This window comes from Theobroma umbraticum, unplaced genomic scaffold (genome assembly GCF_002168275.2).
Source record: "Theobroma umbraticum cultivar Fairchild unplaced genomic scaffold, ASM216827v3 scaffold_20.0, whole genome shotgun sequence".
NCBI classification, from domain to species: domain Eukaryota; kingdom Viridiplantae; phylum Streptophyta; class Magnoliopsida; order Malvales; family Malvaceae; genus Theobroma; species Theobroma umbraticum.
This window is the reverse complement of record NW_018397266.1, coordinates 5,846,999-5,870,783: the sequence shown is the minus strand read 5'-3', so window position 1 is coordinate 5,870,783 and position 23,785 is coordinate 5,846,999. Positions and strand designations below refer to the sequence as shown.

General features: G+C 34.2%; 1 protein-coding gene across 16 annotated transcripts; it reads left to right on the top strand.

Moving 5' to 3' along the window:
• The first annotated feature begins 10,912 nt into the window (after window positions 1-10,912).
• Window positions 10,913-22,717, top strand: KUP6 (K+ uptake permease 6). 16 transcript variants are annotated; one of them, XM_089784707.1, is made up of 13 exons: window positions 10,913-11,590; window positions 11,795-12,284; window positions 12,369-12,422; window positions 13,747-14,007; window positions 14,114-14,166; window positions 14,630-14,753; window positions 14,848-15,102; window positions 16,062-17,750; window positions 17,892-18,099; window positions 18,908-19,041; window positions 20,346-20,450; window positions 21,424-21,509; window positions 22,471-22,717. In XM_089784707.1, exons 1-8 carry the CDS (start codon window positions 11,552-11,554, stop codon window positions 17,120-17,122), a joined length of 2,337 nt encoding a protein of 778 aa, XP_089640833.1. In that variant the 5' UTR covers window positions 10,913-11,551; the 3' UTR covers window positions 17,123-17,750; window positions 17,892-18,099; window positions 18,908-19,041; window positions 20,346-20,450; window positions 21,424-21,509; window positions 22,471-22,717. The 16 variants fall into 16 exon arrangements, with proteins under 16 accessions (XP_089640833.1, XP_089640826.1, XP_089640823.1 ...); XM_089784700.1 differs by adding an exon at window positions 20,871-20,947 and having other exon boundaries at window positions 21,424-22,717; XM_089784697.1 differs by adding an exon at window positions 20,845-20,947 and having other exon boundaries at window positions 21,424-22,717.
• The last annotated feature ends 1,068 nt before the right edge of the window (window positions 22,718-23,785 follow it).

Genomic DNA, 23,785 nt, shown 5'->3' with positions numbered 1-23,785 from the left:
TTATTTAGTAAATTTATTTTTATAATTTTTTTATATACATAAATTATTTCGTAAAACAATTTATATAAATTATAATTGAGAAAGAAAGGAAGTATTTTTTTGAAAGGTAATGTTGAGATTATTTTTAATAAATTAAGATATTTTTAAACCAAAAGAAAATATTTTTCTAAAAAATTGACGTATTTTTAATAAAAAATAAAAAATCTTTTCTTTGGAGCTTTTTTTTAAAAAATTTTAAAATCATATTTGATCCAATTTTTATTTTTAAGAGATAAATAAACTGAAAAAAAAATCTGAATCAAACAAACACTTAACCTCCTTTATATCTTTGGTGTATACTGCTGGAACCACATTTTTCTTGCCTACTTAATCATGCCTTCGACTACATTCAAATAAATTAACATTATAAACAAAGAATGGAGTTGGGAAGATTGATTTGTCAATTTGGATTTTATAATATATATATAATATATATATATATATATATATATATATATGTAGTATACGTTTAGATAGATGGAAAAGCAGTTGCTTTGAATGGTTCCGTAGGGGACCAAAGTTTAGGCCACGAAAAGAAAGAAGAAAGGGACCATCATCCACAGCTGTCCAATGACCATAATTAATTTACCCTCCCAGATTAGGTATTCTTTTAAATAACTTGCTAAGAGAGACTGCCTAATGCTCCCTGACCTAATAACCACAACAATTTTGATTTCCCAAATTGTTTATCGCAGTTTCCATCACGCTTAACCTAATTCCTGATGTCATCTGAACTCCCATTTAATTAAACCATTCGGATTAAGTTGGAACCGGCTTTAATTTGTTCACACACTTGGCTATTTCAAGCTGCTTTTTATATATATATATTTTACGCAATGATATCAGTATGCAGGCTTTCTCTTACCATGAATAACACAATTACTCTATCTAATTACTTTCAGTGTTTGTCAGGTTTTGTTTTTCCAGCTCTTTCATTTTCTTTATCTAAATATCAATTTGTAGAATTTTTTTTATTGATTTCTGTCCATCATGTGTAGAAATTACGTCATACATATTAGAAAATATATAATTATTATGACTATGGTTTCTATATGTTTTAACATACAAACTAGTAACTGTTCTTGTGCGTTGTTGCGGGTGTAAAATTTTTTCATCATTAAATTAAAAAATATCCTCATTGTATTGTGGAAATACTCTGTATATAATTAGTATTTATTTTATTTTTGAAGAAAAAAATATTAGAACCTGATTTTTAAAATAGATATATGTAATAACTATTTCTATACATCTTGAAATGATCATTTCAAAAACCAAACATGAAAACGCCTAAAATGGTTCCAAGCGTTGAAATGCCTAAGGTCGTTCGAAGAACGAAAATGCCTAAGGGTGTTCCAATCACAAAAACTCCCAAAGATATTCCAAACACAAAAACGACCAAGAGTGTAATAAGTGTAGAAGCAGCCAAGAGTGTTTCAAGTGCAAGATTGCCCACGGACGTTTTAAGCGTAGTGTGAAAGCACCCAAGAGCATTTCAAGAGCAGCAACGCCCAAGGTGGTATCTAGTGAAGAGACACCCAGGTTGGTTTCAAGCGCAAAAGCATCCAAGGGTGTTCCAAGTGCAGAAGCATCCAATAGTGTTCCAAGTGCAAAAGCGCCAAAGGACTTTTCAAGTGCAGAAGCACCCAAGAACAAGCATTGAATAGCTGTTTATTCGAAGAAATAAAAGTAACTCAGAATGAGTGGTAGGGTTCATGAGTTACCTTTACATTTAAGCTGTTCTAGAGAGCTTGGCTTAGTGGCTTATATATAGAGATAGTTAAAAGGACTTCTTCTTAACCTTTCCTTGAAGTATATGTGCTATACCCCTTTTTCTTTCTTTCTTCCTTAAAAATTCATGTGGTGCACCATCAAGTGTTACTATCCCATTACCCAAAACTTATGCCCATTATTCAATTACATTGCCATTTTCTTAATATCCCATAACCGTTCTTTAAATACTCTTTCATGACAAGTATGTTCTCTCATAATTGAACGTGTTTTCCCAACTACTCCTAAGAAGGTGTTCTTGATTAGTATAAATATGAGAGCCTTAGATGTTGAGAAATAAAGAGAAATCATTAAAAACGCAATAGAGATTATCTTGAAAACTCTTTCAAGACTCCTCCAAACATTCCTTCTATTCAGCCTTTCCCATTCACTGTAATCCGTCATTTTCTTCACTTTTTCTTATCCATCACCACCTGCCACCAAAGCATTTACGCTTCAAAGACTGCTCTAGTCTTTCTCTTTGTCGCCTTTAGCGCATTTCGATTCACTCATTACAATACGTTCTCTTTTCTTACCAAAAGAACCTTCTACATTTTAACGACTCCATTAGACAGAAGTGATTACAGTAATTGAAAAATTAGCCAAAAATTTATATTAAAAAATATGGAGAGTTCTCCCGACTACCAAGAAATGGCCATTCCCACCTATGTCTAGAAGCTCATGAAAATGCTCCAAGCTTCCCAAGAAATGATGCAAGTATTGGACGAAAACAACAAGTAGATGATGGAGACCATCACCTAGTTTGCATCCTCAATCGCCACAACCTTTCAACCTCCACCTATATCAATAGAAAATGTTGCTAACATGGTCAACAATAATGGAAATAGAGGAAATAGAAAGAGCACAATAGACCCACGACTTAATACCACCTATCCCTCTATTGTAGGTAATTCTATTACAATAACTCCTTCCACTAGCGCTTAAAGTCTTATCACAAAGGAAGAGTTGGAGAAAATGCTCGACCACAAGAACAACAATCTTAACTTCTCAAAGTTTGACCTGAAACTATCTTATCCTGCTAAAATAGTTGCTAAGCCATACCCCAAGGATTACACCAGCCTGAAGTTCAAACAATTTAATGGCAAGACTGGTGATGCTCAAGAATATATCATGAAGTTTGTAGAAACCTTGGGTGTCATAGGCTTGGACAAGGATTTAAAACTAAAAGAGTTCTCTAAGTCCCTTACTGAGAAAGTTTATACTAGGTACATTAATCTCATTCCTAGCTCAATTGACTCTTGAAACCAGATATATATGATGTTTGAGGAAAAGTTTTTTTCTACTCAAGAGAATATGACCCTTATTAACTTAGGGAGAGAACATCATAATGTAAAAGAGGATCTTATTAAGTACATTCAATGCTTTAAAGAAAGGATGATGGACATGCAAGATTCCCATGATAACAAAAAGCTAATCAAAGTCTACATCCAAGATATGTTTGATGAATATAAAGTACATTTGGAAAACTTACCGTTTCATACTTTTGCCATCTTAGTCGAAGCTGCACGACGAACCAACAATATGATTCTTAGGTAGCACGGAGTTAGTCATTTTGAGAGGAAAATTACCCCAACAGTAAATGCGATTCAAGGAAAAGGTAGAGAAAGAAGAAACCATTGACCTTCTCTACGTCCTAAAAGAAACAATCTAAAAAAAAAGACAAAAAGATGAGATTGATTCTCCACCACCATTCTCAATCTCACTAGCTAAAGTGAGAACGCTTCTCCATGAATGGATAAAAAATGGACAAGTGAACTTACCTTATGTTTCACAACTACCAACAATAAAAGAAAAGTCCAATCTAAGATATTGGGACTATCACCATACAGTTGGTCATTCACTTACTGAATGTAGAGATTTGCATAAAATATTTTATAAGAAAGTGCAATCGAGAGAAATAATGGTTGGAAACAACATGATCTCAAATAACTTGTTTTTGACTCATCCATGATATGTCTATGATTTCTACTATTAATTATTTCATATATTCACAATTTGATATTTGCAAAAGAGAAAAGTCATTTTTCAACTGCAAGCTTTATCTCTTTTACTTTAGCTGTAATGTTATTGTTGCACTTGGTCACAAGCTTTATCGCTCTTTTTTTGACCATATAATTCATCACTTATATTTCAATCGCAAGCTTGATCACTTTTGCTTTGGTTCTAACATTATTGTTCCATTTGATCAAGCTTTATTGCTCATTCTTTGACCAAATAATTTATCACTCATATTTCAGTCATAAGCTTTAATGCTCATAATTTAGCTATAATAATATTGTGTTATTGGCTGCAAACTTTATCACTCACTTCTTGGCCATAACTTGTTATTCACAAATAGGTCACAGCTTTATGCTCATATAAAGGATGTGTTATTCTCCTTCATACTAAGTTGAGGATTATTCTCATTAATGTGAAGTTGAGAATCCCTTCTTAGCCGCACACAATGATACATGTAAAACATTCATATGTTTGCAAAGAGTAAAATATGGAACAAAGTATCTCAGTTTATAAGTGAAGAAATAAAATCATGGAAAAAGCAAAATAAGTGTTTACTAAGAAAACTAGTCTACAAAAAAAACAAGAACAAGAAGTTCAAAGTTAAGGAAGATCTATTCTTCTCAAAATTGGAAAGGTTGTCAAATCTTATTCGCAACTCCATCTTCCAATCTCTCACTAAAGCCATCTATATGCTTCAAAAGTTTCGAGTTTTATAGCCAAACTAAAATGCCATGAAAGTTTTCCAAATGAGTGTTAAAAGCATTGAGTCTATAACATATCACTGGAAAATACAACACATGAAAATAAAAAGCATTGCGAGTTGTATTCAAAGCACATCTAAGAGAAACATTGCAAGTTATATTTAGAACACTTAAAAGAAGAAGCATTGCGAGTTGTATTGGAACACATCTCGGAGAAGAAGAAGTATTGTGAGTAGTATTTAGAAAAACCTTAAAAAAGAAAGTATTACTATGTACATCTCCTTATTTTATGCATGAAACTCTTTATAAGAATTTTTATACAAAAAGCTAAATGTAGATGCCCAATTTTGGCCAACTATTATTTTTAAAGTACATCAAGGTGTTTTAAGCGTAAAAACGCCTAAAGGTGTTCTAAATACTGAAACGCCTAGGGTTGTTCTAAGTGCGAAAACGCCTAATGGTGTTCCAAGTAGGGAATCATCCAAAGGTATTCCTAGTGCAAAAGAGCCCAAAAGTGTTCCAAATGCAAAAACACCTAGGGACTTTCCAAGTACTGAAGCACCCAAAAGCATTACAAGCGAGAAAGCATCTAGGGGTATTCTAAGGGTGAAAGCTCCTAAGAGCATTTCAAGCGCGGAAACACCCAAGGTCGTTCTAGGAGTGGAAACGCCCAAGGGTGTTCTAAATGCATAAACGTCCAAGGGCATTCCAAGAGTAGAAATGCTCAAAAGTGTTCCAAGTGCAAAAACGCCAGAAGGTGTTCTAAGTGCAAAAGCACCCCAAGGTATTCCAAGTGTGGAAGCACCCAAGAGCATTCTAAATGCAAAAACATCCAAGGTGGTTCCAAGCACAAAATCACTTAAAGGTGTTCAAAGTGCAAAAATGCCTAAGAGTGTTCCAAGTACAAAAACACCCAAGGGCTTTCCAATGGCAAAAACACCCAAGAACAAGCATTGAACGGCTATTTATTAAGAGAAGTAAAAGTAACTCAAAACGAGTGATAAGATTCATAAGTTACCTTCACATTTAGGATGTTCTAAAGAGTTTGGTTTGGTGGTTCAGATATGGAGATCGTTAAGAGATCTTCCTCTTGACCTTTCCTTGAAGTACATGTGCTTTACCCCTTTTTTCTTTCTTTTTTCCTTATAAATAAACGTGACACACTATCAAATGTCACTATTCTATTACCCAAAACTTGCACCCACTATTCAGCTACATTGCTATTTTCTTAATATCCCATAAATCATTTTTTAACTACTTTTCCATGATAAGCATGCTCTCCCATAATTGAACATGTTCTGCCAACTATTCCTAAGAAGGTGCTCCTGATTAGTACAAATACGAGAGCCTTAGAGGTTGGGAAATAAGGAAAAATCATTAGAAACCCAACAAAGATTGTCTTAAAAGCTCTCTCATGACTTCCCCAAATATTCTTTCTATTCATCCTTTCCCATTCGCCGTAATCTTTTGTTTCCTTCACTTTTTCTTATCCCTCACCACTTGCCACCAAAGCACTTACACTTCAAGGACTACTCTAGTCTTCCTTTCTGTTGCCTCTAGCCCATTTCGGTTCATTCATTACAACATGTCCTCTCTTCCTACCAAAAGAACTTTCTATAATTATAAAGTATATATAATCAATCATGGCTACAAGAAAATAAACAAGAAAAGAAAAGAAGACAACTTGAGGTTCATGCACAAAGATGCATGGAACATGGAGACCAGGTACAACATATTTCGGCAGACTCATGCCCCTAAGGAAATTTTATGCCAAGTACAGAGTTAGATGGATTCTTCTCTACTTTGATCAAGAAGGCGAAAATTCACATGTAAACTTATGAATCCTCGTACAATCATGTGCAACAATATCAACACAAATAAATCCCTTCTTGAGATCACTATTCTCATGAGTGCTACAATTTTTTATAAATATATATGATAGTAGTACTAGTAATTTTGAAACATTTAAGTAACAATATTCAAGCACATATCATAGACCCAAGAAACTATTAATGTAATTAGGAGATTGCCCTCTCGCTATTAGAGGCAAATAATATAGAATCTCCATGTATGTACACCCAAAAGAGCTACTTTACTTGCAAGGAAAAGATTATTATTAAATTTCACACTCTTGGAAGTCAGATTATATATAAGATCCTACTCCTTTTTTGTCTCTTTTCCTTTCATTTTTATAAGCAATTGGATGTGGACGATGCGATCTTCACATTGCCTTTTTTTCACCTTCAGGAAATGAATGCATGCATGCATCTTTATTGGCCATATATATATCTTAATTATATCTACCACCTTTTGCAAAGAAAAATTAGACATATACACACCTTTTTCCCAACATAAAATATCAAACCAACCTAGAATTCAAAGCAAGAGCATAAGTCATGGAAATAAAATGAAAAATAGAAATCTCGATGCACCTTTTAATCCCTTTTCTTTTTGAATAAGGGGAAAGAGAATTGCTACTATTTCTTTTGCTTTCCCGAGTTATGCCTTCGTGACATTACTTTTGGATTATAAAGTTACTTTTGCATACTTCATATGCAAGTAATACACTTGTCTTAAATGTGAAAACCCGAACTATGATATGGTTCAAAATTTGTTTTATTTGAAGCAATTGAAGCTAGGGTTCTATCAAATGAAAAGAAAAAAATTTAAAGTAGTTGAAGCTATATATAGTGACGTGCATATATGCGTGTGCCACGTGGAACAGCAGTGTGTGGAGAAGAAGCACTGGATCATATATAGGAATCAAGAATGGGAAGTCTCTCTAGTGTATATATATGTATTAGCATTTACCAAAGGGAGATATATATATATATATATAATCTTTATCTCTCTCAGAGTTATTGTCTTGTACCAAAAGAAAGAGATGGTTTTTTGTTGTTTTTGATTTTTCCTGAGGCTTCTTTTCCTCTCCCTTGTGCAGCGCATGGGTTGGGGTTTTGATCAAGTTAATTAAATAAAGACTTTGGCATCGGAGAATAGAAAGTGACTTTGCTTGTCATCTTATTTAAGGGTGGGCAAGAAACATTTGATCTTTAATTAATTTGTTAAAGTTAGAGATATTGGAGAAATAAAATGATATAATAAAATTAATGAGAAAGATTTAAAAAATGTGTTAAGGGCTGGTCAGAAAGAGAGATATATGAATCTCTTGGCATAGATATTGTTATCGGCTTAGGGAGCTAAGGAGCAACTTTCAAGGGGGTCAGTGTCTACTGTCTAGTTCACTCATCATCCTCAATATTCAGTCGAGCATAAGGTAAAATTGTATATGGTGCCTGCTTATCCAAATTGCATTTGCTTTTTCATGAGACCCAATAATTGACCTTATAATTACCAATGTCATTCTTCTGTACATATTCATGGTATCCACACATATTGGTCATTCCAACTTTATATATATTAATTCTACATACATAATAGATGATTCATTAGAATGTAACACACTACATAACATGTCATGTCCATATTTAAAATCATTTTAAGTTGGATACGTGGATACCACATTGTTGCCACATATGAAAAACACAGTAACTATTACGAAAACTTTCAAGTCTTTTGATAGAAATCTCAAAACCCACTCAAATTCCATAATCTCTACTTTTTTTTTGGCTTACAAGTCTTTTCCTTCACTTTCTTACACCCCCATATTTCAATTCTTTTTCCTAATCTCAGACCACATCTCTCACCTTTTTTAGTTTTGTTAGTTTCTAAGGACAAAGGAAACAAGTTTGGATTAAGTTTCGGGTTCTCGAGTTGAGTTTATTAAGGTCTTTTAATTTTTTTTTATTTTTTTCCTTTCTACCTTACGCTAATAAAGTTTTTGCAATAGATTTATACATGATTGAGCATTAATCGATTCAAATCAAAATAATTAATCGAAACTTATTAAATTTGATTATTTCATAACAACTTCACTTTTTTCGATATTAATCAATTAAAAAGATAATTTAATCAATTTTTTTTAAAAAAGTAAATTTTATTTATATATCATTTCTATATAATTTCATTACGGATATCTAACAAAATTAATTATTTCCATAGTTTTCAATGTTTAAAATTTATAATTAAACCAACCATTATATGATATAGATTTTAAATATATTTTTATATATTATATTATTAATATTTTTAAATATACCTCAAAAATATATTATATATATCAATATTTTTAAAATATATTAAAAATACCTCATATTCAAATCGAAATAATCTGTAAGATACATCGATTACAATTTTTTTAATTGTGTTATAATTTGACCGATTTCGATTAATTTTTATGAAAATTTGATATTTTCAAAATTATAAAACCGAACCTATCAAACCCACCCAAATGCTCACTCATAAGTTTATCGATAATTTTATAACACTTGACAGTGACGTGACATTTACGTATCCAAATTGAAATGGTACCAACATGTGACATCACAATTTTAATTTTACATGTCACATTTCAATTGATCTTATATTATGTTAGTAGATTTTGTTAATAATTTTATAAAACAAGTAGATTGATGTACAAAATTAAAATTAATACAAGCACCATATATTAAATATTTATTATTACCTATCCAATATTGAATTTTGTTTAGTGCATTCACCACTTTAGATATTTTCTTAAAGTACATTGATTAAATAGGATATTACTCCATATATATATAAGAATAGATTATACATATTTGGCCATTTAATAATTTTATATAATATAGTTTTTTTATTTCCTTATATTATAGAACAAAATCTATAAAAAAGACAAAAGAAATGGCAAAAATGGTGCTTAAATAGAGTTTTAACAAGTTTATCTAGCAAATTAAATCGTTATAAAGAAGTTTAACTTGAAGAGAAAGAATTATAAAATAATTGGAATCTTGGGGAAAGGGTTATGTTGACTAGATAGACATGAATTAGAATCTTCTTCGGCATGTTATTGGCATTTAGCTTCCCCTAAGGTTGAGAAATATTTCTTCAGATTTCTGGTAGAATTCAACTTATATCAGGATTCAATGTTGTTTATGCAAGCAACTAATCAAATTTTAAGTTGTTATTATAATAAAAAATGTGTGTCGTAAAAAATATATCGAACTTTTAAATTAATGATAAATATATGTATTTTTTAAATTATATATGAATTTTTTTTTAAAAAAAAGATTTTATTAGTTTATTAAACAATCTTTCCCATTCCCCTCTTGTTATCTTTGGGCACATATGAATAAATCAATTGACAAGCAAAGCACACAGTTGATTTGGTGCATTATGTCAATGATGGAAAAGATATAAACTTCTAATCAAACATCCATGAAATAGTACTCAAATGAAAGACACTTTTGCTATTTCTTTTTTTTTTCTCTTTAAAAATAATTAAAACTTTACCAATTCCAGACTTGGAAGGATTCTACCATTCCCCTTCAAGATTCCATTTCAGTAAAGAGACAAAAGAAATGAGGAAAACATGGGCAACCTGTTTTATGTCAAGCTTCAAGAAATATGTACATATATATATATATATATATTTCAAAATGTTGTTTAAATTCTTAATTAACTATGCAATTTTTGATGGCAACAGCTGTATTAGCCAATAAGAGGTAGAGGAGTCAACTACATGGAAAATCAAAGCATAGGTTTGACTAATAATCAGCCCCAGATGATAACTGCTATGCTCTCTCTATTATTTTCACTTTATATAAAGCTTTAATTATATGAGCCGACAACCCTCTTATCAAAGGGGTTGGTATCCTCCTTTCCTTTTGCTTTCCTCTTTTTCTCTTATTATGACAACCACAATTCTTCATTGCTTTTAAATTCTTTGTTAAGCCCACCAATTCTTCCTTTTTGTATATACATTTAAAAAAGAAATGGTATAAGCTTTTAAAGGCATTCCATGCATGCTTTGAATCTTTTACCATCTCATTTTAAGAACTTTCGTGGCAAGTTGTTGTTCTTTAAGGGATAGAGATTAGGTGATCATAATGCCTTAAGAAACCCAACTTTAAGGAAAATCTGATTATTGTTCCAAAAAACGTATGATGTTAGGTATAAGTGGATATGACAATTATGATGAAGTAACTCTTAAACACGTATGAATTATTCTCAATAATCCAAATATAATATGTATATGAAATTAGTACCTAATTAAAAGAAATTCTTAAACAAGCCATATAAGTCAACAAATTAGCATATGATTAGTAAAGTAAATTCATAAAAGTTCATTTGGAAGTTTAAAAATTTGAAGAACTGCTCTTTGCTATTAATTACTTTGGGAGTATTGTTTTTCATGGTGAAGGCACATCAATTGTTAGTAGTACGAATTTTGCTGGTATTTGTTCTTAAAGAATGAAGGGACAGATTGTGTGATTAGTGAAACTTGTGAAAACTAGTGTTGAAGCAGCTTTCAGTTCAGCAGAGTTTCTAGCGCTAGACCGCTCATTTTCGCCAGAGCCAGTGAGAAAAACCCATAAACAAAGCATTAGACGCCACCCCTGGCACTGCCTGCTAATTTGCAGAGCACGTTGCCTACTTACACATATATAAATCTCTTTCTCTCTCTCTCTCTTTAATGTATTTAATTAGTAGGTACTATTAATAAAACAAAATCCAAAAACTCCCCCACTAACTACAAAACAAACAACAGTCTCTCTCTCCAAAAAAACCAAACTTTCTTTTCTCTCTCCAAAAACTTCCTCACACGCAAAAGAATCCATACCAATTCTCCTTGTTTTTCATGGTTTGTGATTACCACAAGTTTTATTAAGGGTTATTACTTACTTCTGCCTTTTGGGTTTTGGTGTTTGTTCTTGCTGGTGTCTCCACTGATGATTGTTCAACTGCTGTCTACGTACAAACGATTGTGTCACTTGAAAAGAAGACAGCTCTAGGCTTGTTATTACCATACTACTATTATTATTTTAATACAATTTTTTGCTTTGCCTGTCTGTATCCCTGTGTGTGTATACTTGGGGAGGCTTCTTTAGCAAATTAATGGGCATTCCTTGAATTGAATTTCTTCAGTCATGGATCTGGAGACTGGCGTTTACCGAAACTATGTTAAGGTAAGATGGCTTCGTTTAGAAAATTTGTATTCGTTACCCATTTTTTACAGCAACCCATCTCAGTTTTTAATGATAAAGTTTTAAGTTTTGAAAGCAAATGTTGAATGATCAAAAAAAACCTGGCCTTTTTATCTAAAAGAGTGACATTGATTTCAGGATTCTAATTGGGATGTTGGTTTTTTTTTTCTTTTTATGTTGTTTTAGAAGGAATCATGGAGAACAGTATTGACTTTGGCATACCAAAGCCTTGGAGTTGTCTATGGGGATTTAAGCACTTCTCCTTTATATGTTTACAAAAGCACATTTGCCGAAGATATTCAACACTCTGAGACAAATGAAGAAATCTATGGTGTTTTATCTTTTGTTTTCTGGACTCTCACGTTGGTGCCTTTGCTCAAATATGTGTTTATAGTGCTTAGAGCTGATGATAATGGTGAAGGAGGGACTTTTGCCTTGTATTCATTGCTCTGTCGACACGCCCGAGTCAACTCACTGCCCAATTGCCAATTGGCAGACGAAGAATTAATTGAGTACAAGAAGGATAGTATTGGTGTGGCACCAAAATCAACTTTTGGTTCAAGTTTGAAATCCACTTTGGAGAAGCATAGGGTGTTGCAAAGGTTCTTGCTTGTTCTTGCCCTGATTGGGACCTGTATGGTGATTGGTGACGGTATTCTCACACCAGCTATTTCAGGTAATTATGGGCCTTTTCCCCCTGATTTCTTCTGGTAGTTGTGTCACGAACTGGATTGATTGATTGTTTAGGTTGTGCGTGCAGTTTTCTCTGCGGTGTCAGGGCTTGAGCTTTCGATGTCAAAAGAGCATCACAAATGTAAGATCCTTCCCCCTTACACTCCTAGTTTGGCTGTACTTAACTTTAGCTCCTAAATTTCTTCTCGATGACAACCAGAAAAGACAAATCATTGTTAAATTGTAAAACCCTTGCTCCGGTAGTTTAGCGCTCTTGGGCAAAGTTTTCCAGTACTTTTTTTAGATAAATAGTCTATGATGCAAATCCCTGTTAAGTAAGTTCCTGGATTTCATCATAAAGTGAAATTATTGTTCCTTTTGATTACTTCAGTATTTCTCCAATTTTAGGATGGTTGTCTAGGCTTTTCCAAGTTTGCATTATTTCTCTGTTGGCCTTGGATTCTTCAACAACCTAATGATATGGTACATTATATCGACAAACTCAATTATCTGTAGTTCCCAATCTTGGTCCATCATAAGCCGTACCCCAAAACTAAGTACTGTGTTGTGGAACCCATGGTTTTACTTGTCACCTCAAGTTGGTTAGACTAATCAATCAACATGCTAAACTGGGGCACGTAAGGTTGCATAGTCTGCTCAATCTAGTAGATTGAATTTCTGTAGTGATATTTCCACTTGCCTACACTGCTTTCAGATGAAACTTTCAGTTTAGATCAAACTACTGGCCCTTCTTGGAATACTGGATGTCTAAGCATGTTTTACCTGTCAATATTCAGTTGTTAGGAGTTGCAAGGCATCCGGTTCCTTAAACTGTTGTTACTTCATAAGTTACGGTTCCATAAAGAAACGACTTACTTAATGATTCAAGTTTTCAAATAAGCCAACTTGTATGAAGCTTGTACAATTTGAACTCATTTGATGCTGTGACCCTGGTTTCAGGTTTGATACTAAAAGATGAACTCATGCTATTTGCAGTGTGGTTTTAGTTGCTGGAACTAATGTTTATTAATTGTAGACTTTTCTTGGCCATAGTATATTAATTGCACTTCAGATAAGCTATTACTATACTCCTATGACCATTAGCATGACTCATAATGCTGCTGCAGCTTTGGTCTCATGTGTTAAGTGAGATAAAGTTATAATTTCAAACTAAAATATGTTATCTTTGAAGTTGTCAGTGTTGATGCTTCTATTGGTAAACGAGTGACCATCACTCTTTTCAATCTTAGCATAAAAACTTAAGGCCACATTGAAATGTTTTGGGAAGTTGGCCTTAGGAGAAGTTTTGACCATGATTACTAACTTTATTTTACTCTTAAGTGCTTGACTTCCATTTGAGTTATTCTTTATTTGATGCCATGAGTCATTATGCCATCTTCTTCTTTTGATATGTCATTCATCTAGCATTATACTGCCTCTTATAAAAGGTTCAACAATTTTTGCAGATGTAGAGGTTCCAGTTGCATGCATCATACTGATAGGCTTGTTCGCCCTTCAACATTATGGCACACACAGGGTTGGGTTTTTGTTTGCACCTGTGGTTCTAATATGGCTTCTTTGCATCAGTGCCATTGGGTTATATAATATCATTCACTGGAATCCTCATGTGTATCAAGCACTCTCTCCATATTACATGTACAAATTTTTGAGGAAAACACAGAGAGGAGGTTGGATGTCCCTGGGCGGTATTTTATTGTGTATAACTGGTAAGCGTGTTTGACTGCGAGCATATCAGATGATATAATTGTCTTTCTTCTGCCATTTAAAATAAAGAGGTTGATTGTTAAGTTGATTTACATTTTCAATTTTCAGGCTCAGAAGCTATGTTTGCTGATCTTGGACATTTTTCACAATCGTCAATAAAGGTATATATTTTTGAAAGGTTAATTGACAGTTTAGAATTTATTTTTTAAACTAAGTCGGTATGGTTGGAGTTGTGTTGGTGAGAAGAGCTGACAATTATGTCTGATGGAATTTTGAACAAATTTGTAGTTACAAGTTGTTTGAACTGCCGAATTATGATTTCAGTTGACAGAGCCATCTTTATTCCTTTTACTTTGTGGTGTGGTTTTGACCATTCAAGAGAAAACCATATATCTTCTAGGAAACACGTGCATGCATTTGCTAGCTTGCAACTGACCACTCTTAAGTGCAAATTACTATATTCTTAGTAATTGAGTGCTTTTTGGTAAAATTTTGGACTTGGGAAACATTTACTGTCACACAAGAGAACTTCTTTTGACAGTTTCATGCACGCCCTCTTGTTTTCAGCATTGAATTTTGCTGTGAATAACAGCTTTTATCTGATGGGAATTCCCATTTCTGCAGATTGCTTTTACCTCTTTGGTTTATCCATCCTTGGTTCTTGCATACATGGGGCAAGCTGCCTATCTATCTCGGCATCATATTATCGAAAGTGATTACCGAATTGGATTTTATGTATCTGTACCAGGTAGGTACCTTGAGTTGTACTCCTTGAAGACTCTAAGATTTGGATAATAGGTGAGTTTTCAGCTAACTGGAAGTATCCAAATGTTATTCTTCAGAGAAGTTAAGATGGCCTGTTCTGGTTATAGCCATACTTGCTGCAGTAGTGGGAAGCCAAGCTATCATAACTGGAACGTTCTCAATCATCAAACAGTGTTCTGCTCTTGCTTGCTTCCCAAGAGTCAAAATAGTCCACACATCATCCAAAATCCATGGTCAGATCTACATTCCAGAGATTAACTGGCTCCTCATGATATTATGCTTGGCAGTTACTGTTGGCTTTAGAGACACAAAGCGCATGGGCAATGCATCGGGTATGATAATGCTCCCATATTAACTTGTATTGTTCTTACAACTCTTAGCAGAAATGTGTTCAATTGGCTGTATAATTTGGGTCTTGGGAGCATCTTGCATCTTAGTTTCATACTCTAGCCTGAACCGGGCTTTTATACGTGAAAACTGACAAAACATATGGTATTGTTATAGTATGACTATCAAGTTGTAGATTGCATTTTGTAGGAGCTTGTTTTTTCTAAGTATTGATCTTGGTTTAGATGAAAGAGAGATTTGATCACTATGAGGGATCAAGGGTTCTGATATATTAGCTTCATTCCCAATAGATTAATTGTATTTTCCATTAAAAAGGAACAGATTAATTATTTCCTTCTGTATACAAAATTGTGTTTTGGCTTGTGAATGATCCAGTTCAGGAAACTTCTCACACCTGTTCTTTGCTTGGCACTACTAAACGTTTTTATTTATCTAAGAAACATATGCTGGAGCTGTAAATGGTTCTCTGATAAGTAGTTATCTATTTTTCAGACTGCCAGGGTTAAAAGCCTAATCACCATCCAAACTCCACTAACCCCAAAAGTGCTAAGAAATTATAATAGTTATGTGCATATATACTTGTGTTATGTAGACAGGATTTTCTCCATGTGCAGCTGTATCTTTGGATTTGGCATCATAGCATTGCCTAGATAAGAAACTGAAAGAGAAAAAGAAAACTGATTCACTTCTACCTAATAGAGATAATTAAAATTTGCCTGAAATTTTGGCTCAAAATAATTGGTGTTTGAGGCATATAAGAGTACAGAGTCAGTCGCTTGTTTCAGCACTTATTATTTTACGTCAAGAAACCATGGCTCATAACTCATATCTTTCTTTCCTTGAAAAGATAATCTGAATCTCAATATGAAACAGAACTTGGGTCCTCTTTTTGTCTGAGTTTCTACTAGTTGTTTTGACTCTTTTTTTTTTTCTTGTGGAACAGGTTTGGCTGTTATAACTGTTATGCTGGTTACAACTTGCCTAATGTCATTGGTAATTGTGTTATGCTGGCAAAAGAGCGTGTTCTTCGCAATAGGCTTTGTTTTCTTTTTTGGTACAATTGAAGCACTCTACTTCACTGCTTCCCTCATCAAGTTCCTTGAAGGGGCCTGGGTTCCAATTGCTCTTGCATTCATCTTCCTGATAATCATGTGTGTTTGGCACTATGGCACACTGAAAAAGTATGAGTTTGATGTTCAAAACAAGGTCTCCATCAACTGGTTACTTAGCTTGGGTCCTAGTCTAGGCATAGTACGGGTTCGTGGGATTGGACTTGTACACACAGAGCTTGTATCTGGAATCCCTGCAATCTTCTCCCGCTTTGTCACTAATCTTCCAGCCTTCCACCAGGTCCTAGTCTTTCTTTGCATCAAATCTGTCCCAGTTCCTCATGTTAGACCTGAAGAGCGGTTTCTGGTGGGTCATATTGGCCCTAGGGAGTTCAGGCTCTATAGGTGCATTGTACGATACGGGTATCGTGATGTTCACAAAGATGACATGGAGTTTGAGAAAGATCTTGTTTGCAGCATAGCAGAGTTTATACGCTCAGGAAGCATTGCACCTGGCAGTGTTAATGAAGATGTGGTGAAGGATGATGATAAAATGACGGTGGTTGGAACATGTTCTAGCCATACAGAAGGGATTCAAATGAGTGAGGATGATGCAGACAACAGAGAGGCGGCTGGACCATCAGAGTTGAAGGAGATACGGTCACCACCTGCGCTTAAGGCGAGAAAAAGAGTAAGATTTATTGTACCGGAGAGCCCACAGATAGACTCTGGTGCCAGGGAAGAGCTGCAGGAACTTATGGAAGCTAGGGAAGCGGGGATAGCTTACATACTAGGGCACTCATACGTTAGAGCGAAGCAAGGATCTAGCCTAATAAAGAAACTTGTAATTAACTTGGGGTATGAGTTCTTGAGAAGAAACAGCCGTCCGCCCACCTATGCACTAAGCGTTCCTCATGCTTCTACTTTGGAGGTGGGGATGATATACCATGTATAAACCTTTTTAATTTTTTGTTTTGTTTTGTTTTAAATGGGATAACCATGTTTAATTTTGGTCATATAGAAATGGTATAAATGTGTCATGATGTACATTTTTACAATGCTGTGCAATAGATGAAAAGAGACATGCTTTCCCTTTAATAGCAACAAATGGCAATTTTCTCTAGCATGGTGCACCCACCAGCTGGTATGGTAACCTTTCCACTTTCTAATGTAGTAGAGTGCAAAATTTGCCCCTTCCTTCCTTCCTTCCTTCCTTCCTTTGCACAACCACAATTCTTCATTGAAGTTTCTTCATTTCGTACTAAAACATGTATAAAATTTCTGTTTACTCTAAACCCAAGACCGGGATCGGGCTGCCATAAATGGATTAGCACAGTGTTTGGGCCTACTCAATTAGCAGCTTTTCTTCAAACGAACTAGCTAATCACCAATCAGGTCCTAAGCACGCATTGAAGAACAAAAAGCTGTCGAGAGACGTGAAATTTTCATTTTTAGTATAATAAAAATCAAATAAAAAATATCCCTACTTTCATTTGGAACCTAGCCCAACTTGTAGTTTGTTTAGCAAAGCATCTGTGTCCAAGATTCTGCATTCAGGAAAAGCATGGGTCGCAGAGGCGGAGGTTAGGAAGCCCTTTCTTTTATCCGTTGTTTTCATGCATGTACTTTCCCAATAGTTCGTTTGGCGACTTAACATCCACAGAGTACTCAATTCTAATAATTTAATTCGACGTTTTGGGTTTTCAATTGAAATAATTGGACAGTCAATTGAGTTCTGGAAGAAGGCTATTGACGTTTCTGTTCGTAGGCGAGAGAATAAAAATGAATCCCGATATTGGAAGATTCTCACCAACCAATTCATGAACACGGAGGATTTTCATTGAAAACCATCTTCAAAATCCGGTTGAAGGCTTTTTCTCCTGGCTGTTTTATCCTCCCCTACCCTGAAAACGTAAAAAGAAGCAGCCTTTGGTATGGCTTCCTCTTCTTTCTGCCCCCACCTCACAATGGAAAGAAAAAAAAAAGCTTTTTTATTTAGGCAGCCTTCTTTTTTGCTGTGGAGCCCATTTACATAGTTTAAGAATTATCTGGTGTATCGGATATAATATGTAATGGAGTCATATTGATTTTACACTATTCAGCCTACCTTCCTTCTTTTTCTTTTTTGATGGTGTTTACTATGCAGGAGGGTCTGGTTCTTCTGATTCAGGGCGTAAGTGAAATCCTTGTGAATTATGCTATTCTCACTCACAAACAGAGCTTTTCTGAAATTTTTGCTTCTTCATTATACTAATATCATAGGAAGATGTAAAATAATGAGAAAAAATAAATTTGTGATAAAGGATGGGAACAGAGAAGAAGGGTGGAAACTATCGCAAAGGACCTTGTGACTTTATGTCTTGCTGTTGTTGGAACTATAAATAGTGGAAACCTACAGAGTCTATGATGATGTTTTGCTCAAGTGATGTGCCAGAATTTTCAACTTCTCTAACACGTTTAGAATTTTTGGGTTCTTCTATTTCTCTTGTATGAATAAAATGCTAGTATTTAATAGCCTTCTGTTCCTGTTAGATTTTCATTTTTCCGTAGAAAGTAAGGAGCACTAAGTTGTAATTAGCATATAGCAGACTTCTTTCTGGTTTTAGTCTTTGATGAACTCTAAATAACTTGTAAGAATGTAACTCCTAAACTGGGGGGTGGAAGCACAATATTATGCATTTTCCAAAGAAAGGCAGCATGCAATGTAGTTTCCTTATATTTTATGCATTTCCTTGAATAGGTGATCGCACTGTATATGATGCTGCTGCTAGGAAAGGATTTTTGTCTTTGAATAGTTGATGGTCTGGTGGGTGGATAGGGGATGACGCTCATCAAGTTCAACACTTTAAAGGGATTGTACAGAAGTTTGAATCGGTAAAGTTTTCTGCAGCCAGAGTGTGTCTCCGATATGCTGTTACTCACCAGGAAGTTGTGAAAGTTGTTAGTTAATCAGTAAATTGTCTAAACCTAAAACTAAGTGCATGGTTTGGCTTGATTGTTTTATGGAAAGAAGGAAAGAAAAATAACTTGCAGTTCACGTTGATTGGTATTTTCTTTTTTTTCAAATTGGGAGAAGGGGATTCGAACCTTGCTCTCTAGGCAGGGGATCATATACCAACCAATGAGCTAAATGTTCGGATGCACATTGATTGGTCCTAAACTTAAGATAGTATAGGATGGAACTTAGCTGAGTAGAGAAGTTTCCTTCATTCATTCATATGGTTAGAAATGCTTATTACTTTGGATTTATTTTATAACAAGATGTCCTTTAGGTGGAAGCTTACCAGATATATGGTTCTCAAGAAACGTTGTGTTTTAGAAATTTAGGCTCACATATATTATAGTGTTATAGTTAAATATTTGTCTATCATGCATTGCCTTATCATCTTCTATGTTTTCAAAGTTTCAGCAATTGCTGAAGGAGTCATGATGCATTATTGGAATAAGATGTTTATGTATTGTGCTTTGAGGATTAGCAGGAATTTGATCATCCTGGAAACTTAATTGGCCATGCTTTTGAGTTGAATCACCTTAGATTTGCTAGCATTTAACTTTCCTGACTCTAAATATGGGATTTGAATCCATTGCTTAAAACGGTTGGAAGATTATTAGGATTGTTTATAACAAACTGTTGGATGAATATGTCTGGTTTCTGGTATTGCAAATTTCGTATTGCTTGTGCAATAAGTGACAACTTCTCATATAAGTAGCTTTCCATCCTTGTAAAATTGGTCTAGGCCTTTGAACTGTTGGGTGGTTTTAATGTTTATGTCTTTTTTCCCTTTTTGCTTTTGCTGTTTATTTGTATTTGTCAATTGAACAGAAAGTATATTTGATTATAGTTGATTTTTAATCTCTGTTTGTGTCTGCTTGCACATGAGGTTTGTACTTTTCTTTCTTTGTGGGTGTGTATATGCAAGTCTTCCATGCCTGTGAATGTTAAAATCCAGTCAACTACTATTTTGTTTTGTTCATTCTTTAATTTGTTTAATGAATTGTACTATCAGTTGGTAGAAAATAAAAATACCTTTGTAACTTTCAGATATTAACAAGAATAAGGCAAAGATAACATTTTCAAGTTGTAACTCCTTTTGGGAGTAAAGTTGCCACCACTATTGTCACGTTTTAGCGGTTAGGTTTTTCAAAGTAAAGATCTCGTTTTCTTGGTATAAATGCAGTGTGCGATCCACCATAGGAAGGATGAAGGGAAAGATGCTCCTTCATGCCAAACTTATCAGAGAGAGCTTGAAAAGTCTTGTGGAATGGCATTTGATTGATAATGGGTATTTTTTATGTTTCGTAGTTTTATGTGGTTTAACATGCATATGATAATTAAGGTCACAGGGAATTGCTTTTTGTTTTCTAATTTAAATTATGCATGCAAGTGAAGTTAAGCGTGTGTCGCATGTGAAAAATGTATATGATTTATTTAGTTTTCTTAAGTAAATACTGTCTTCAATTTTTATGGATGAGTAGTGCGCATGATATATATGTCTTTAGTCATATTCTTTCTTACGGTTTAGGTTATAAGAATTTTCTTTGTTGCTATATGAAGAGTAAAGCTTATCTATCTTTAAGCAATACAGCCTGCCCTTTTATTGAGCAAGTACTTTCAATTCAATTTTCACTGTCTTTCTTTCACCAAGATTGTAACAATGCTTAGCATAATTATGCAAGAGGGATTCACACATCTTCTGCTTCAGCTTGTCCTTGTCATTCAAGCAGAGAATTGATTCCTTGTAATATATGGTGTTTTTGCTCACAAAGGGAAATCTCTGAGGTTTTTCTCTTTTCTTTCTTGGAACTGTAAGAAAGATAGTCAATAGACATTTTTATGAATTCAGACAAGGTATTTTGGCGGAGGCCTCTGGGTGGGAAATCATGCTTTTGTTAATGTTCAGTATCAAGTATGTTTAGAAATGGAATTGTTATTGTTGCTTATATCTAGAATCTTTAAACTGCTATCATTCTATAGCCCCCTATTAATACTTGTTTCAAAAGAAGAAGCTGAAATAGGAAAAGAAGAAAAAGAAGCAATAAGTTCAGAAATAGAATTGTTAGGGCCTGTTTGGTTTGGGAAATATCCTCCATTTTACATGTTCACTTTTAATTATAAATGATCAATGCAATAAAGTAAATAAATATTTTGTTGGCAATGCAAGGGCAAGGTTTTTTTTTTTATTTGGTTTTGCTACTGTTGCATTAGTTGTACTTGTAACTTAGTCTTACTATATTTTTGTGCATTTTCTTTGACAGCTGAGTATAAGTCTTATTGGAGTGATTGGTGGTCAACTGAGTTGAAGGGACATTTCTGTGATGCATGGTTATTCATGTTTAAAGCGGTAAGTTTTTCTCAGTTAATTCAACTAAGTATGTTCTATTAAAGTTGGTATAGCAGAGAATTTAGGACAACTGAAAAACCCAGTTTAATTCATTGATTTGAAGGCGAATTTCTTGTTTGGCAGAAAGGTTGATCGAAGGGGTAAATGTGAGTGGTATGAAGAATAGGCAGGGTTAAAAATCTTATAGTTATGATGACTTTTATATTTATAAATTTTTTATGTGCAGAAGGTTCCATATATATGAATATTCTTCTTGAAATTTTGCATGTCTTATAAATATGTATCTGTTTTATTAACTTATTTGTTTAATTCTGTTTCTTAAACTGAGTGAAAAGTATTACTTTCTTTAAATTTTACTAACAAAATGGAGAGGGAAGGAATTTTTTCCCAAGGAAGAAGAAGAAGAAGAACAAAAGAAGAGGAAGAAATCCTAGATCAATGGCATGAATTCATTTGTGTCAAGTTATTTTCTTTTTTAAAATGATTTTTAGACCTAAAATGATGGTGTTTAGAATATCAAGGATTTTAGGCCTTGTTTAGTTGGTAACATTTACAAATGTGTAAAACTATTTAAGCTAAGGTACTAGCTAATAGGTTCAAGAAGGCCTTGGTTAATCTCATGAAGAGGAAGCAGATAATTTTTACTTGCGGTTGCATGTTTAGGAACGGTGGTGAGTCAGTAGACTATGGTAATTATTTTATGACTTTGTGTGGTAATGGCTAAAGGTTAGCTAAAATAGATTTTTAAAGGCTGTGCAATGTTTTCTCCTCTCTCTCTCTCTCGCTCTCATATCAGTACTCTTTACATGTGTTGACATTGGTAGGCATAGTTTTTGTAGTAAATGATATTTGTTCGGCATTAATTTATGGTTTGTTGCTCTAGTTGTATCTAGGGTTGAGCAGATGCCATAGTGTTTTTTCCATGTAAACAAACATTGCGTGCTTGTGATCAAAATTGCAGTCAGTAACTAAGAGAGTGAAAGAGGATCATGAATGCAAATCATATCAAGAAGACCTTAGAGAGATCTGTGGCAGCGTAGTTGGTTGACAACTTGATGCTGTGAAGATGGCAATCAGTTTTAAGAGTTTTGATATGTAAAGGCAAGCTAAATGTTTATGATGTTTAAATGGTTACTAATCTGAAAGGATTTTTGTAAGTTGTAGTAAGAAACAGAACAAATGGATCATATGCAAATGGTTTTTTTTAAGTGATGCTATCTCCAGTTTAGTAATATGATGTTTTCTATTTGGCGCATTGCCATTTCCATTCCGCACATGAAGAATTAATCAGTAACTTATCTGTCATCAAATTATTTATCTTTCTGTTCCACAGATTTCGCTATTCATCTGGATCAAAATTAATCGTCGGAATATCTTGGAATCGTGGATGAGTCTCTGATTTTCAATTAACAATCTCTCTCTCTCTCTCTCTCTCTCTATATATATATATATATATATATATATGTTTCTTGTGAGGAGAAGGTTTGAAATGATGTAGTGCCATCATCTATGCTTTTGATATTGTGCTATATTCTTTATAGTTGTTTGGATTGGAGGAGGCCTAAATGCCAGCCATGATTCAAGAAAACAAAAAGAAAGGAGAAAAAAAGGGTGATCTTGTTAACCTGTGAAAGAAAGTTAGTTGCAAACTTTTGTGATGAGGAAAGATAACACAATAAACTATGATGGAAATCAAGAAAGACAATACATCTTAATAACATGCACGCATGCATCTACACCCACCAAAAAAGGGTTTACCAATTCGCTCTGTTAACAGTTCTCTCTTTAATTTTAACGAGACCATCTCCTCATTGAGCCGTTAAATGAAGAATGCATTTTGCGCTATACCAAGGCTGTTGGAAAAGAGTTGAGTATGCCGAGGACATGTCGGGCTCTCGCCGATATCCTGTGTTGATTATATAGTCAACAAGATAAATCGATGATGACTCTGCGCCAGTTCTGCAAAAAAGAACTTCTTCAAATTAGGGACTGACCACCTGATGCTATGCAGTGGATGGGGTGGCTGTGCATGTCTACAAGGAGAGCTTGAGGACCTGTTAATGCTGCAACAGCATGACGGCTTGCTGAGCATTCCTGCATCGATTAAAAGACAAGTTTTGAGAAAGGTGGCATATATAAGCAAAGTTTCTACCCCAAGTATTGAACCAGGCCGAGGTTTCCATTCTAGGGGCCATCTGTTGGTTTAGTTTTCAAGGAAAGGCAACTCCGAGGATAGTTTTGATGCTAAGGATGTAATACAATTCATAACTGTCTTA